Raw genomic sequence first — 16,783 nt, 5'->3', positions numbered from 1 at the left:
AAATCAGACAATGTGATTTTCAGGATTTGTTTTCTCATTTTGTCTCTCATAGTCGAGGTCGACCAATGATGTCAATTACAGGCCGACCTCATCTTTGTAAGTGGGAGAACTTGCACAATTGGTGGCTGATGAAATACTTTTTTTTCCCTACTGTAGGTGGCAACTCTGAGGCCTCACTATCAGTATACCAGGGTTACTTACTAGAAGAGCAGGCACACTATGAACCTGAATACCCGGATGTGTCCATGCTTGTGTTATCACATTTATTTAATGCTTTGTCACACCCATCAAGTAAATTATGGGGTATTGCCATGATTTCTGTGCCAGAAATAATCAGCTCCTTGTCACAAACCCCCTTTGAACACTGCGGTTATAATAAACCTGATTCTGAATTCAGGCACTGGCTATTGATTGTATATTTCTTCTTACTAAGGTCAGCAGTCGCATGGAGGACAGTATACAGCAGTACTGAGCAGTATAGCTGTGAATGCAGTTCCGGACTGAGATACACAATTACTAGAAAGCAGCAGCATGGAGGACATAATACTGCAGTTTTGAGAAATGAATCTTTACCTATAACTCTGGATTGACCTAACACACTTAGAAAAAAGCAGCAGCAACATGGAGACCATTATAGAGCAGTACTGCGCAGAGTAGCTGTGAATCAAGCTTGGCAGAGAGATGCACCAACTTATGCTACAATTTTTGAGTCTCTCACTCTGCTCCACCTTCTGTCTCGCCTCTTCATAGACTTTAATAGGCAGCTGTAATCTGAATGAATGCGGAATTAAGGAGGCAAGAAATGGGGAGGAATGGCTCATAAGCTTTTACTCATGGTTTATATTCGCTTGTGCTATTGATTTATTCCAAGTGTGTTGAAACAACAACGACCATATTAAGAAACAAAAAAATAATCGCTTTAAGGCCCCGGCCCCACTAATTTAAGGTCATTTTCTGATATTTCACACCACAACCTGCCACAATTTATTCCCAATTAAGTGGGAGCTTCCTTTTGGCAATGGTCTCTAGCAATATTTTACAGGTGTGAACTGAACTGCCCCTTTTACCACGAGGCTTGCAATCAAATGTGGGGAAGAGTTGTCGTTAACATTGCTACATACATACGATACATATAAATATTCTACACACCCATGCTATAAAAAAAAAAATCCTGCAAAGAATTATTTCAGAATTTTTTTCAACTTTAATGTCATCTATAATATCTACATATTTATTGAGAAATAAGCTGAAATCATTTTTTAGGGGAAAATAAAACTAATCTAATATGGTTGGATAAGTGTGAGCACCCTCTTATAATTGGGGATGTGGTTTTGTTTAGTATCAGCCGATCACATTTCCCCTCATGTTACATAGTAGTCAGCGCTCGGCTGCCGTTATTTAAAGTGATTCTGATTAACCCCAGAGAAAGTTTCGGTGTTTTAGGAGGATTTTCCTGTGATTTTCTGGTCCGTAAACAGCTGACAACACAGCAAAGGATGTCATTGTGGAAAGTTATCAGTCAGGAGAATGTGAAAAAAAACATTTCCAAGGCATCAGATACACCATGGATACTGAAAACTTCAGCAAGAAGGGGCTTAAATTTTATTCATTATTATATACTTTACTTATTTATATACCGTCATTAATTGAATAGAGCTATGCAGAAATAATCATTTAATGTATCAAAACTGGACGTCCTTCAAAAAATAACAAATAAAAGAAAATTTATCCGGGAGGTTGCCAAGAGGCCAACAGCAACATTAAAGGAGCTGCAGGAAGTTCTGGCTAGTACTGGTTGTGTACTGGATGTGACAACAATCTGTTATATGCTTCATATCTCCAGCCTGTGGGGTTGGGGGCAAAATGGAAGCCTCTTGTTATTACAAATAAAAACATCCAAGCCTGACTATGTTTTGCCAAGACTTCCATCAAGTCTGCCAGAAGCGTGTGGGAAACTGTGTTCGGGTCTGATGAGAACAAGAGGAAACTTTGTGGCCATAATTCCAAAAGGTGCAAAACCAACACTGCGCATCACCAAAAGAAAACCATCCCCACAGTGAGGCATGGTGGGGGCAGCATTGTGCTTTGGGGCTATTTTTCGGCACCTGGAACTGGGGCTTTAGTCAAGGTGGAGTGTAATATGACCAATTCCGTTCCAAATATCAAACAATTTTGCATAAAAACCTTCAGGCCTCTTCTAAAAAGCTGTAGATGAATTTCACCCTTCAGCACAACGACTCTAAGCGACCTCCAAATCAAGAAAATAAAAGCTTCACCAGAAGAAGATGGAAGTTGAGGAACGGCACAGATTGAGCCCAAGACCTGAACCCATGGGACAATCTGTAGTGACCTGAAGAGAGTGCAGGAGATGCCCTCCCGATCAAGGAGAAGCTGGCAAAGATCGCCAATTCTAGATGTGCCATGCTGATAGACCCCAACCCAAAAAGACTGAACGCTGTCAGAAATTCACAGGGGACTGCAACAGTTTTCCACTTGAAAAGATTTCAGCTTATTTCTCAATAGATTTGTAGAGATTATGGGGAACATTAAAGGTGAAAAAAGTTCTGAAATTATTCTTCTTGGCAGGATTTTTTTTTTTTACCGTAAAAAATTTATATTTTACTAGGGGTGTGTAGACTTTTTATATACACTGTATGTTCTAGGGTACAACTGCTCTATTACTAAAAGTACCATAATTACACTAAATGAAGTCCATTCATACTTACAGGTGAAAAGCAGAGTATAACATGCAGGTTTCTCCTACACCTGGATATAAAATACTCATACAAATGATCAAAGGTTGGGGGGTCATGTGGAAATTCCCTCTTCATTACTGGTAGCAAAGACTCGGTGATCTCTGCCAGTTCTTCCCGAGAAAACAGACTAGGAATCTTTAAGGAAAGTGATGAGTGAAAGTAAAATATTGATGTCAGTTTCATAATAATGTAATAACAGACATATTATTGCTGCATTTTAGGGTTTGTATTACGTCCACTTCATTGCTGAAGCTCCACTGCGCCAAACTTAAATCCTCGTACCTCTGTGGACGGTGGCCATGATATGGACTCTCATCCCTGCTCGCTTTCTTATAGGAGTTTCCAGGGACTTAAAGAGTTGTATCATAATGTAGCTTCAGGATATCACCGTTCCCGGCCCCGGCTTCCTGTTTTGCCAGGGACTGGGCAGTTCGAGGTGACGGGCATAGTTGTGCCGCTGGTCGGACTGTGATCACACCCAAGCTACTGGCAAAGGCAGCTTCGTCTCTACAGCATTGGGACGCTGAGGCTGGTGGAATCCAGCGATCCGGCCATCTTAAAAGCGTCGCGAGAAGGCGGTAAATCCTACAGCCTGCTGCCGTCATTCTTACCTAGGTAACTCGACTGCGGTAAATTAGACGGTACACTTAAAATAAAATTTAAATCCCTCAGTGCTTGAGAACAGAGAAGATTCTTAATAAGGAAATTGTAAAGTCGCATTGTTCTTACAAACACTTTTGCAATTTTACCCATTTATGAATTTGAGAAGGGCTCAGACTGGTTGGTGATATTCACCCTCACCACCATGGTTCGTGTTCTGACTTTTACATGCTCCTTACTGGTTTCTTCTTCCAGGTCCCAGTTCAAGATGCTGGAAGTGGCCAGAAATATATTCAACCAACAAATCTTTTAAAAAACATGTTTAAAAAACAAATATGTTTATATGTTTAATATATGTATATGTAAATATACAAAATATATAAATATAATATAAATATAATATATAAATAATAATAATATATAATAATAATAATATAATATATAATAATAATAATATAAATATAATATAATATATAAATATACAAAATATATAAATATAATATATAATATAAAATATATAAATAATAATAATATATAATAATAATATAATATATAATAATAATAATATAAATATAATATATAATATATTATATAAATATAATATATAATATATAAATATACAAAATATATAAATATAATATATAATATAAATATAATATATAATATATAAATAATAATAATATATAATATATAAATCTACAAAATATATAAATATAATATATAATATAAATATAATATATAATATATAAATACTAATAATATATAATAATAATATAATACATAATAATATAAATATAATATACAATATATTATATAAATAGAATATATAATATAATATATAAATATAAAAAATAAATAAATATATGTAAATATGTTTAAAAAACATAATTATACCCTGGAGACTCCTGTAAGAAACATTAACCCCTCAAACCACTAATATAACTGTGTAGCCTTTTAACTGATAAGGTGGCTGATCCCCAAAGTGCAAAAAAATAATCGCATTTTGAAGATCAATGTGTAAGTTAGGGCGATACGATGCACTTACTGCTCCTCAGCCTCCCGAGGTATAACAAAACTAGCAGCACCCTCCCAGGACTGATTAAAAGGTCAGAGGTCAGTGTACTAGAGGACGCAATCTGTCAATCAGCCGGGATGGGGGGAAGGGGGGTGCTGCTATCTCGTATATACAGCGGCAGCTGAGGAGCTGTAAGTGCATCGTTGTGCCCCAATACACTTCCACACTAAACTTTAGAGTGCAACTAATGTAGCACTTCAGAGTCATAAAGGTATCGGCTGTCTTCTCTTCTTATCTTTTACAGGGCTACACAGTAATATTAATGATTTGAGGGGGGGCTAAGTGTTTGAAAGATTAACTTTAATGTCTATTAGTGTCAGAGATGAACACGTCCTTGCTGTTGAGGCCGGGAAAGACCCATGTATTATTATATAGGAAAACCCAAGAACATTATGGTCAGGAAGACTTTGAGCAGCTATAACAATCATTTTCCAGTATAAATGTACAAAATAATGTCCCACGGCTTGAACTATATTGAGATGTAACCGGCTGTCGTCAGACTCGCCACTGTGTTCTGTATGTCCTCATTATCTGGAGACTTGATTACCATTCTTTCCGTCATTAAAAGTTATCATTAATCCAGAAAGGACACGTGCTAAATTATAATTTTACCTACACTTAGAAAAAACATCTAATATGTCTCAAAGACATCAATAGTTTTCTGGATGTGTAGCTCCTCTTTAACCATCCGATATTGGGGTCATTCTTCTCAGATTTAGCGGCTAAGTGCAAAGGTCAGAGATTTACCTCTCCTGAAGAAAGAATATGATTTATATATTCCAAGAACGATTCTTCTCTTATATCATTATCTGTAAAAATAAATGTAATTCCTATTCCGTCGGCTCCGGCCGTTTTATACAGCACCTTTATATCCTCCAACAGGTCAGATACTCCGTAAGATCTGGGAACGAGATTAGATAGATCAGATTTCAGCTGCAGCTAATCACACACAATTATCAGTATTTCATAGTATAATAAATCATTTGTAAGATTACAGGACGTTTGCACTTGTGTCGTTCGGATGCACAATTACCCCAAAAATGCACAAGTATTCCAAAAATACTGATACAAAGATGACCGGATACATTGGAGGTAAAAAAGATTAACGTACAGTCTTGTCTGACGTACACATCATGAGAAATACGTTTAAAATGGTGACGACTACCAGGCGGTAAAGTACAGCAATAGGGGCTTGATGTTCATCCTATACATGATGGTCCAGTGTGAAGGGTGGGCAGAGTGCCGCATTAGAGTGGTGTAGAGTGAGGGTGGTGTAAGGCGAGGGTGGGGCAGAGTGCAGCATTAGAGTGGTGTAGAGTGAGGGTGGTGTAAGCTCAGGGTGGTGCAAAGTGAGGGTGGGACAGAGTGCAGCATTAGAGTGGTGTAGAGTGAGAGTGGTATAAGGCGAGGGTGGGGCAGAGTGCAGCATTAGAGTGGTGTAGAGTGAGGGTGGTGTAAGGCGAGGGTGGGGCAGAGGGCAGCATTAGAGTGGTGTAGAGTGAGGGTTGTGTAAGGCGAGGGTGGGGCAGAGGGCAGCATTAGAGTGGTGAAGAGAGAGGGTGGTGTAAGGCAAGGGTGGGGCAGAGTGCAGCATTAGAGTGCTGTAGAGTGAGGGTGGTGTAAGGTGAGGGTGGGGCAGAGTGTAGCATTAGAGTGGTGTAGAGTGAGGTTGGTGTAAGGTGAGGGTGGGGCATAGGGCAGCATTAGGGTGGTGCAGAGTGAGGGTGGTGTAAGACGACGGTGGGGCAGAGTGCAGCATTAGAGAGGTGTAGAGTGAGGGTGGTGTAAGGAGAGGGTGGGGCAGAGGGCAGCATTAGAGTGGTGTAGAGTGAGGGTGGTGTAAGGCGAGGGTGGGGCAGAGTGCAGCATTAGAGTGGTGAAGAGAGAGGGTGGTGTAAGGCGAGGGTGGGGCAGAGTGCAGCATTAGAGTGCTGTAGAGTGAGGGTGGTGTAAGGTGAGGGTGGGGCAGAGTGTAGCATTAGAGTGGTGTAGAGTGAGGTTGGTGTAAGGTGAGGGTGGGGCATAGGGCAGCATTAGGGTGGTGCAGAGTGAGGGTGGTGTAAGACGACGGTGGGGCAGAGTGCAGCATTAGAGAGGTGTAGAGTGAGGGTGGTGTAAGGAGAGGGTGGGGCAGAGGGCAGCATTAGAGTGGTGTAGAGTGAGGGTGGTGTAAAGCGAGGGTGGAGCAGAGTGCAGCATTAGAGTGATGTAGAGTGAGGGTGGTGTAAGGCGAGGGTGGGGCAGAGTGCAGCATTAGAGTGGTGTAGAGTGAGGGTGGTGTAAGCTGAGGGTGGGGCAGAGTGCAGCATTAGAGTGGTGTAGAGTGAGGGTGGTGTAAGGCGAGGGTGGGGCAGAGTGCAGCATTAGAGTGGTGTAGAGTGAGGGTGGTGTAAGGCGAGGGTGGGGCAGAGTGCAGCATTAGAGTGGTGTACAGTAAGGGTGGTGTAAGGCGAGGGTGGGGCAGAGGGCAGCATTAGAGTGGTGTAGAGTGAGGGTGGTGTAAGGCGACGGTGGGGCAGAGTGCAGCATTAGAGTGGTGTAGAGTGAGGGTGGTGTAAGGCGAGGGTGGGGCAGAGTGCAGCATTAGAGTGGTGTAGAGTGAGGGTGGTGTAAGGCGAGGGTGGGGCAGAGGGCAGCATTAGAGTGGTGTAGAGTGAGGGTGGTGTAAGGCGAGGGTGGTGCAGAGTGCAGCATTAGAGTGGTGTAGAGTGAGGGTGGTGTAAGGCGAGGGTGGGGCAGAGGGCAGCATTAGAGTGATGTAGAGTGAGGGTGGTTTAAGGTGAGGGTGGGACAGAGGGCAGCATTAGAGTGGTGTAGAGTGAGGGTGGTGTAAGGCGAGAGTGGGACAGAGTGCAGCATTAGAGTGCTGTAGAGTGAGGGTGGTGAAAGGCGAGGGTGGGACAGAGGGCAGCATTAGAGTGATGTAGAGTGAGAATGGTATAAGGCGAGGGTGTGACAGAGTGCAGTATTAGAGTGGTGTAGAGTGAGGGTGGTATAAGGTGAGGGTGGGGCAGAGGGCAGCATTAGAGTGATGTAGAGTGAGGGTGGTGTAAGGTGAGGGTGTGACAGAGTGCAGCATTAGAGTGGTGTAGAGTGAGAGTGGTATAAGGTGAGGGTGGGGCAGAGTGCAGCATTAGAGTGATGTAGAGTGAGGGTGGTGTAAGGTGAGGGTGTGACAGAGTGCAGTATTAGAGTGGTGTAGAGTGAGGGTGGTGTAAGGCGAGGGTGGGGCAGAGTGCAGCATTAGAGTGGTGTAGAGTGAGAGTGGTATAAGGCGAGGGTGGGGCAGAGGGCAGCATTAGAGTGCTGTAGAGTGAGGGTGGTGTAAGCCGAGGGTGGGGCAGAGGGCAGCATTAGAGTGGTGTAGAGTGAGGGTGGTGTAAGGCGAGGGTGGGACAGAGTGCAGTATTAGAGTGATGTAGAGTGAGGGTGGTGTAAGGCGAGGGTGGGGCAGAGTACAGCATTAGAGTGGTGTAGAGTGAGAGTGGTATAAGGCGAGGGTGGGGCAGAATGCAGCATTAGAGTGGTGTAGAGTGAGAGTGGTATAAGGTGAGGGTGGGTCAGAGGGCAGCATTAGAGTGCTGTAGAGAGAGGGTGGTGTAAAGTGAGGGTGGGGCAGAGTGCAGTATTAGAGTGGTGTAGAGTGTGGGTGGTATAATGTGAGGGTGGGGCAGAGGGCAGAATTAGAGTGATGTAGAGTGAGGGTGGTGTAAGGTGAGGGTGGGGCAGAGTGCAGCATTAGAGTGGTGTAGAGTGAGGGTGGTATAAGGCGAGGGTGGGGCAGAGTGCAGCATTAGAGTGATGTACAATGAGAGTGGTATAAGGGAAGGGTGGGGCAGAGTGCAGCATTAGAGTGGTGTAGAGTGAGGGTGGTATAAGGCTGGGGTGGGGCAGAGGGCAGCATTAGAGTGCTGTAGAGTGAGGGTGGTGCAAGGCGAGGGTGGGGCAGAGGGCAGCATTAGAGTGGTGTAGAGTGAGGGTGGTGTAAGGCGAGGGTGGGGCAGAGGGCAGCATTAGAGTGGTGTAGAGTGAGGGTGGTGTAAGGCGAGGGTGGGGCAGAGTGCAGCATTAGAGTGGTGTAAAGTGAGGGTGGTATAAGGCGAGGGTGGGGCAGAGGGCAGCATTAGAGTGCTGTAGATTGAGAGTGGTATAAGGTGAGGGTGGGTCAGAGGGCAGCATTAGAGTGCTGTAGAGAGAGGGTGGTGAAAGGCGAGGGTGGGGCAGAGTGTAGCATTAGAGTGGTGTAGAGTGAGGGTGGTGTAAGGTGAGGGTGGGGCAGAGTGCAGCATTAGAGTGGTGCAGAGTGAGGGTGGTGTAAGACGACGGTGGGGCAGAGTGCAGCAGTAGAGTGGTGTAGAGTGAGGGTGGTATAAGGCGAGGGTGGGGCAGAGTGCAGCATTAGAGTGGTGTAGAGTGAGGGTGGTGCAAAGTGAGGGTGGGAAAGAGGGCAGCATTAGAGTGGTGTAGAGTGAGGGTGGTGTAAGGCGAGGGTGGGGCAGAGTACAGCATTAGAGTGATGTACAGTGAGAGTGGTATAAGGCGAGGGTGGGGCAGAATGCAGCATTAGAGTGCTGTAGAGTGAGGGTGGTGTAAGGCGAGGGTGGGGCAGAGGGCAGCATTAGAGTCGTGTAGAGTGAGAGTGGTATAAGGTGAGGGTGGGTCAGAGGGCAGCATTAGAGTGCTGTAGAGAGAGGGTGGTGAAAGGCGAGGGTGGGGCAGAGGGCAGAATTAGAGTGATGTAGAGTGAGGGTGGTGTAAGTTGAGGGAGGGACAGAGTGCAGCATTAGAGTGCTGTAGAGTGAGGGTGGTGTAAGCTGAGGGTGTGGCAGAGGGCAGAATTAGAGTGATGTAGAGTGAGGGTGGTGTAAAGTGAGGGTGGGGCAGAGTGCAGTATTAGAGTGGTGTAGAGTGTGGGTGGTATAATGTGAGGGTGGGGCAGAGGGCAGAATTAGAGTGATGTAGAGTGAGGGTGGTGTAAGGCGAGGGTGGGGCAGAGTGCAGTATTACAGTGGTGTAGAGTGAGGGTGGTATAAGGTGAGGGTGGGGCAGAGGGCAGAATTAGAGTGATGTAGAGTGAAGGAGGTGTAAGGTGAGGGTGGGGCAGAGGGCAGCATTAGAGTGCTGTAGAGTGAGGGTGGTATAAGGTGAGGGTGGGGCAGAGGGCAGCATTAGAGTGGTGTAGAGAGAGGGTGGTGTAAGGTGAGGGTGGGGCAGAGGGCAGAATTAGAGTGATGTAGAGTGAGGGAGGTGTAAGGTGAGGGTGGGGCAGAGGGCAGAATTAGAGTGATGTAGAGTGAGGGTGGTGTAAGGCGAGGGTGGGGCAGAGTGCAGCATTAGAGTGGTGTAGAGTGAGGGTGGTGTAAGGCGAGGGTGGGGCAGAGTGCAGCATTAGAGTGGTGTAGAGTGAGAGTGGTATAAGGCGAGGGTGGGGCAGAGGGCAGCATTAGAGTGCTGTAGAGTGAGGGTGGTGTAAGGCGAGGGTGGGGCAGAGGGCAGCATTAGAGTGGTGTAGAGTGAGGGTGGTGTAAGGCGAGGGTGGGACAGAGTGCAGTATTAGAGTGATGTAGAGTGAGGGTGGTGTAAGGCGAGGGTGGGACAGAGTGCAGCATTAGAGTGCTGTAGAGTGAGGGTGGTGTAAGGTGAGGGTGGGGCAGAGTGCAGCATTAGAGTGGTGTAGAGTGAGGGTGGTATAAGGCGAGGGTGGGGCAGAGTGCAGCATTAGAGTGATGTACAGTGAGAGTGGTATAAGGGAAGGGTGGGGCAGAGTGCAGCATTAGAGTGGTGTAGAGTGAGGGTGGTATAAGGCGGGGGTGGGGCAGAGGGCAGCATTAGAGTGCTGTAGAGTGAGGGTGGTGTAAGGCGAGGGTGGGGCAGAGGGCAGCATTAGACTGGTGTAGAGTGAGGGTGGTGTAAGGCGAGGGTGGGGCAGAGGGCAGCATTAGAGTGGTGTAGAGTGAGGGTGGTGTAAGGCGAGGGTGGGGCAGAGTGCAGCATTAGAGTGGTGTAGAGTGAGGGTGGTATAAGGCGAGGGTGGGGCAGAGGGCAGCATTAGAGAGCTGTAGAGTGAGGGTGGTGTAAGGCGAGGGTGGGGCAGAGGGCAGCATTAGAGTGGTGTAGATTGAGAGTGGTATAAGGTGAGGGTGGGTCAGAGGGCAGCATTAGAGTGCTGTAGAGAGAGGGTGGTGAAAGGCGAGGGTGGGGCAGAGTGTAGCATTAGAGTGGTGTAGAGTGAGGGTGTTGTAAGGTGAGGGTGGGGCAGAGTGCAGCATTAGAGTGGTGCAGAGTGAGGGTGGTGTAAGACGACGGTGGGGCAGAGTGCAGCATTAGAGTGGTGTAGAGTGAGGGTGGTATAAGGCGAGGGTGGGGCAGAGTGCAGCATTAGAGTGGTGTAGAGTGAGGGTGGTGTAAGGCGAGGGTGGGACAAAGTGCAGTATTAGAGTGATGTAGAGTGAGGGTGGTATAAGGTGAGGGTGGGGCAGAGGGCAGAATTAGAGTGATGTAGAGTGAAGGAGGTGTAAGGTGAGGGTGGGGCAGAGGGCAGCATTAGAGTGCTGTAGAGTGAGGGTGGTATAAGGTGAGGGTGGGGCAGAGGGCAGCATTAGAGTGGTGTAGAGAGAGGGTGGTGTAAGGTGAGGGTGGGGCAGAGGGCAGAATTAGAGTGATGTAGAGTGAGGGAGGTGTAAGGTGAGGGTGGGGCAGAGGGCAGAATTAGAGTGATGTAGAGTGAGGGTGGTGTAAGGCGAGGGTGGGGCAGAGTGCAGCATTAGAGTGGTGTAGAGTGAGGGTGGTGTAAGGCGAGGGTGGGGCAGAGGGCAGCATTAGAGTGATGTAGATTGAGGGTGGTTTAAGGTGAGGGTGGGACAGAGGGCAGCATTAGAGTGGTGTAGAGTGAGGGTGGTGTAAGGCGAGAGTGGGACAGAGTGCAGCATTAGAGTGCTGTAGAGTGAGGGTGGTGTAAGGCGAGGGTGGGACAGAGGGCAGCATTAGAGTGATGTAGAGTGAGAGTGGTATAAGGCGAGGGTGGGGCAGAGTGCAGCATTAGAGTGGTGTAGAGTGAGGGTGGTATAAGGCGAGGGTGGGGCAGAGTGCAGCATTAGAGTGATGTACAGTGAGAGTGGTATAAGGGAAGGGTGGGGCAGAGTGCAGCATTAGAGTGGTGTAGAGTGAGGGTGGTATAAGGCGGGGGTGGGGCAGAGGGCAGCATTAGAGTGCTGTAGAGTGAGGGTGGTGTAAGGCGAGGGTGGGGCAGAGGGCAGCATTAGAGTGGTGTAGAGTGAGGGTGGTGTAAGGCGAGGGTGGGGCAGAGGGCAGCATTAGAGTGGTGTAGAGTGAGGGTGGTGTAAGGCGAGGGTGGGGCAGAGGGCAGCATTAGAGTGGTGTAGAGTGAGGGTGGTATAAGGCGAGGGTGGGGCAGAGGGCAGCATTAGAGTGCTGTAGAGTGAGGGTGGTGTAAGGCGAGGGTGGGGCAGAGGGCAGCATTAGAGTGGTGTAGATTGAGAGTGGTATAAGGTGAGGGTGGGTCAGAGGGCAGCATTAGAGTGCTGTAGAGAGAGGGTGGTGAAAGGCGAGGGTGGGGCAGAGTGTAGCATTAGAGTGGTGTAGAGTGAGGGTGGTGTAAGGTGAGGGTGGGGCAGAGTGCAGCATTAGAGTGGTGCAGAGTGAGGGTGGTGTAAGACGACGGTGGGGCAGAGTGCAGCATTAGAGTGGTGTAGAGTGAGGGTGGTATAAAGCGAGGGTGGGGCAGAGTGCAGCATTAGAGTGGTGTAGAGTGAGGGTGGTGCAAAGTGAGGGTGGGACAGAGTGCTGCATTAGAGTGGTGTAGAGTGAGGGTGGTATAAGGTGAAGGTGGGGCAGAGTGCAGCATTAGAGCGGTGTAGAGTGAGGATGGTGTAAGGCGAGGGTGGGGCAGAGTGCAGCATTAGAGTGCTGTAGAGTGAGGGTGGTGTAAGGCGAGGGTGGGACAGAGTGCAGCATTAGAGTGGTGTAGAGTGAGGGTGGTTTAAGGCGAGGGTGGGACAGAGTGCAGTATTAGAGTGCTGTAGAGTGAGGGTGGTGTAATGCGAGGGTGGGGCAGAGTGCAGCATTAGAGTGATGTAGAGTGAGGGTGGTGTAAGGCGAGGGTGGGACAAAGTGCAGTATTAGAGTGCTGTAGAGTGAGGGTGGTGTAAGGCGAGGGTGGGGCAGAGGGCAGCATTAGAGTGGTGTAGAGTGAGGGTGGTATAAGGCGAGGGTGGGGCAGAGGGCAGTATTAGAGTGGTGTAGAGTGAGGGTGGTGTAAGGCGAGGGTGGGACAGAGTGCAGTATTATAGTGATGTAGAGTGAGGGTGGTGTAAGGCGAGGGTGGGACAGAGTGCAGCATTAGAGTGCTGTAGAGTGAGGGTGGTGTAAGGCGAGGGTGGGGCAGAGTGCAGCATTAGAGTGGTGTAGAGTGAGGGTGGTATAAGGCGAGGGTGGGGCAGAGGGCAGCATTAGAGTGGTGTAGAGTGAGGGTGGTGTAAGGCGAGGGTGGGGCAGAGGGCAGCATTAGAGTGGTGTAGAGTGAGGGTGGTGTAAGGCGAGGGTGGGGCAGAGTACAGCATTAGAGTGATGTACAGTGAGAGTGGTATAAGGCGAGGGTGGGGCAGAATGCAGCATTAGAGTGCTGTAGAGTGAGGGTGGTGTAAGGCGAGGGTGGGGCAGAGGGCAGCATTAGAGTGGTGTAGAGTGAGAGTGGTATAAGGTGAGGGTGGGTCAGAGGGCAGCATTAGAGTGCTGTAGAGAGAATGTGGTGAAAGGCGAGGGTGGGGCAGAGGGCAGAATTAGAGTGATGTAGAGTGAGGGTGGTGTAAGTTGAGGGAGGGACAGAGAGCAGCATTAGAGTGCTGTAGAGTGAGGGTGGTGTAAGCTGAGGGTGGGGCAGAGGGCAGAATTAGAGTGATGTAGAGTGAAGGAGGTGTAAGGTGAGGGTGGGGCAGAGGGCAGCATTAGAGTGCTGTAGAGTGAGGGTGGTATAAGGTGAGGGTGGGGCAGAGGGCAGCATTAGAGTGGTGTAGAGAGAGGGTGGTGTAAGGTGAGGGTGGGGCAGAGGGCAGAATTAGAGTGATGTAGAGTGAGGGAGGTGTAAGGTGAGGGTGGGGCAGAGGGCAGAATTAGAGTGATGTAGAGTGAGGGAGGTGTAAGGTGAGGGTGGGGCAGAGGGCAGCATTAGAGTGCTGTAGAGTGAGGGTGGTATAAGGTGAGGGTGGGGCAGAGGGCAGAATTAGAGTGATGTAGAGTGAGGGTGGTGTAAGGCGATGGTGGGGCAGAGTGCAGCATTAGAGTGCTGTAGAGTGAGGGTGGTGTAAAGGGAGGGTGGGCAGAGGGCAGCATTAGAGTGATGTAGAGTGAGGGTGGTGTAAGGTGACGGTGGGGCAGAGTGCAGCATTAGAGTGCTGTAGAGTGAGGGTGGTGTAAGGGGAGGGTGGGCAGAGGGCAGAATTAGAGTGATGTAGAGTGAGGGTGGTGTAAGGCGAGGGTGGGGCAGAGTGCAGTATTAGAGTGCTGTAGACTGAGGGTGGTGTAAGGGGAGGGTCAGCAGAGGGCAGCATTAGAGTGCTGTAGAGTGAGGGTGGTGTAAGGCGAGGGTGGGGCAGAGGGCAGCATTAGAGTGGTGTAGAGTGAGGGTGGTGTAAGGTGAAGTAGGGGCAGAGTGCAGCATTAGAGTGGTGTAGAGTGAGGGTGGTGTAAGTTGAGGGTGGGGCAGAGGGCAGCATTAGAGTGGTGTAGAGAGGGTGGTGTAAGGTGAGGTAGGGGCAGAGGGCAGCATTAGAGTGCTGTAGAGTGAGAGTGGTATAAGACGAGGGTGGGTCAGAGGGCAGCATTAGAGTGCTGTAGTGTGTGGGCGGTGTAAGGCGAGGGTGGGGCAGAGTGCAGCATTAGAGTGGTGTAGAGTGAGGGTGGTGTAAGTTGAGGGTGGGGCAGAGTGCAGCATTAGAGTGGTGTAGAGTGAGGGTGGTGTAAGTTGAGGGTGGGGCAGAGTGCAGCACCCCTTGAAAAAGGTTTTCCTACCGAAACGTGCGTCGGGGTGACGGTAGCAGAGCCTGTCTGGTGGCCTTACCCAGGTACATAGCTATTTTAGCTTATTTATGACCAATTGGTTGTATTACTTCCATCTGTATAAGGGTTTTAACCCTTTTGTTTCTGGGTATTTTGATTGTGATGGGATATTATTGTTTTGGGGGTACTATTTGGAAAAGGTATTCATGATGGGTGGTATATATTTATTAATACATGTGACCCTGTCGCTGTCCCCCTTATATTTCCACTTGCTATATAGGCTGACCTTTCGGGCGCTGTGTCACAGTTTTTAACATTGTTTTATTCATGTGGATCTAGCACTCTGTGTCCACTCTGTCGTCCGCATTTATCTTTGTAATTTGTGTTTACTACATGTGTTAATAAAGGAATTTTCTTACTTCTTTACAATTTTGAACTTGTGTGGCCATCTTTTTGTTTCTCTGCTTCACAGAGGAACAATCCCCCCTTTCCTTTACTGTTACAAGATGATGGCCCGTTCTCTTTATTAGTCCTATATGCAATAACATGGGTCCATTGGGATTAGATTTATCTTCACTGTGTTGTTTGCATCTGAGTTTCTGTCTCTCACTAGCATTAGAGTGGTGTAGAGTCAGGGTAGTGTAAGGCGATGGTGGAGCAGAGTGCAGCATTAGAGTGGTGTAGAGAGAGGGTGGTGTAAGGCGAGGGTGGGGCAGAGTGCAGCATTAGAGTGGTGCAGAGTGAGGGTGGTGTAAGGCGAGGGTGGGGCAGAGTGCAGCATTAGAGTGGTGTAGAGTGAGGGTGGTGTAAGGCGAGGGTGGGGCAGAGTGCAGCATTAGAGTGCTGTAGAGTGAGGGTGGCATAAGGCGAGGGTGGGGCAGAGTGCAGCATTAGAGTGCTGTAGAGTGATGGTGGTATAAGGTGAGGGTGGGGCAGAGTGCAGCATTAGAGTGATGTAGAGTGAGGGTGATGTAAGTTGAGGGCGGGACAGAGAGCAGCATTAGAGTGCTGTAGAGTGAGGGTGGTGTAAGCTGAGGGTGTGGCAGAGGCAGAATTAGAGTCATGTAGAGTGAGGGTGGTGTAAGGCGAGGGTGGGGCAGAGGGCAGCATTAGAGTGGTGTAGAGTGAGGGTGGTGTAAGGCGAGGGTGGGGCAGAGGGCAGCATTAGAGTGCTGTAGACTGAGGGTGGTATAAGGTGAGGGTGGGGCAGAGGGCAGAATTAGAGTGATGTAGAGTGAGGGTGGTGTAAGGCGAGGGTGGGGCAGAGTGCAGTATTAGAGTGCTGTACAGTGAGGGTGGTGTAAGGGGAGGGTGGGCAGAGGGCAGCATTAGAGTGCTGTAGAGTGAGGGTGGCGTAAGGTGAAGTAGGGGCAGAGTGCAGCATTAGAGTGGTGTAGAGTGAGGGTGGTGTAAGTTGAGGGTGGGGCAGAGGGCAGCATTAGAGTGGTGTAGAGAGGGTGGTGTAAGGTGAGGTAGGGGCAGAGGGCAGCATTAGAGTGCTGTAGAGTGAGGGTGGTATAAGACGAGGGTGGGTCAGAGGGCAGCATTAGAGTGCTGTAGTGTGTGGGCGGTGTAAGGTGAGGGTGTGACAGAGTGCAGCATTAGAGTGGTGTAGAGTGAGGGTGGTGTAAGGTGAAGTAGGGGCAGAGTGCAGCATTAGAGTGGTGTAGAGTGAGGGTGGTGTAAGTTGAGGGTGGGGCAGAGGGCAGCATTAGAGTGGTGTAGAGAGGGTGGTGTAAGGTGAGGTAGGGGCAGAGGGCAGCATTAGAGTGGTGTAGAGTGAGGGTGGTATAAGGTGAGGGTGGGGCAGGGTGCAGCATTAGAGTGGTGTAGAGTGATGGTGGTATAAGGTGAGGGTGGGCAGAGTGCAACCTTAGAGTGGTGTAGAGTGAGGGTGGTGTAAGGTGAAGTAGGGGCAGAGTGCAGCATTAGAGTGGTGTAGAGTGAGGGTGGTGTAAGTTGAGGGTGGGGTAGAGGGCAGCATTAGAGTGGTGTAGAGAGGGTGGTGTAAGGTGAGGTAGGGGCAGAGGGCAGCATTAGAGTGGTGTAGAGTGAGGGTGGTATAAGGCGAGGGTGGGGCAGAGTGCAGCATTAGAGTGGTGTAGAGTGAGGGTGGTATAAGGTGAGGGTGGGGCAGAGTGCAGCATTAGAGTGGTGTAGAGAGAGGGTGGTGTAAGGTGAGGGTGGGGCAGAGTGCAGCATTAGAGTGGTGTAGAGTGAGGGTGGTATAAGGTGAGGGTGGGGCAGAGGGCAGCATTAGAGTGATGTAGAGTGAGGGTGGTATAAGACGAGGGTGGGTCAGAGGGCAGCATTAGAGTGCTGTAGTGTGTGGGCGGTG

General features: G+C 48.8%; 1 protein-coding gene across 1 annotated transcript in view; it reads right to left on the bottom strand.

The window, feature by feature from the left end:
• Window positions 1-16,783, bottom strand: part of LOC141258594 (dynein axonemal heavy chain 8-like) — a 415,976-nt gene that overhangs the window by 198,226 nt on the left and 200,967 nt on the right. Inside the window, exons 57-58 of the mRNA XM_073673563.1 lie at window positions 5,179-5,332; window positions 2,727-2,891 (exon numbers count right to left, since the gene is read on the bottom strand). Coding sequence (XP_073529664.1) covers window positions 2,727-2,891; window positions 5,179-5,332 — 319 coding nt within the window. The remainder of the gene's footprint in view (window positions 1-2,726; window positions 2,892-5,178; window positions 5,333-16,783) is intronic.

This window comes from Phyllobates terribilis, unplaced genomic scaffold (genome assembly GCF_046119375.1).
Source record: "Phyllobates terribilis strain yellow unplaced genomic scaffold, ASM4611937v1 Scaffold_3__8_contigs__length_932513732, whole genome shotgun sequence".
Taxonomy (NCBI): Eukaryota; Metazoa; Chordata; class Amphibia; order Anura; family Dendrobatidae; genus Phyllobates; species Phyllobates terribilis.
The sequence above is the reverse complement of the archived record's forward strand: the minus strand, read 5'-3'. Positions and strand labels throughout refer to the sequence as shown.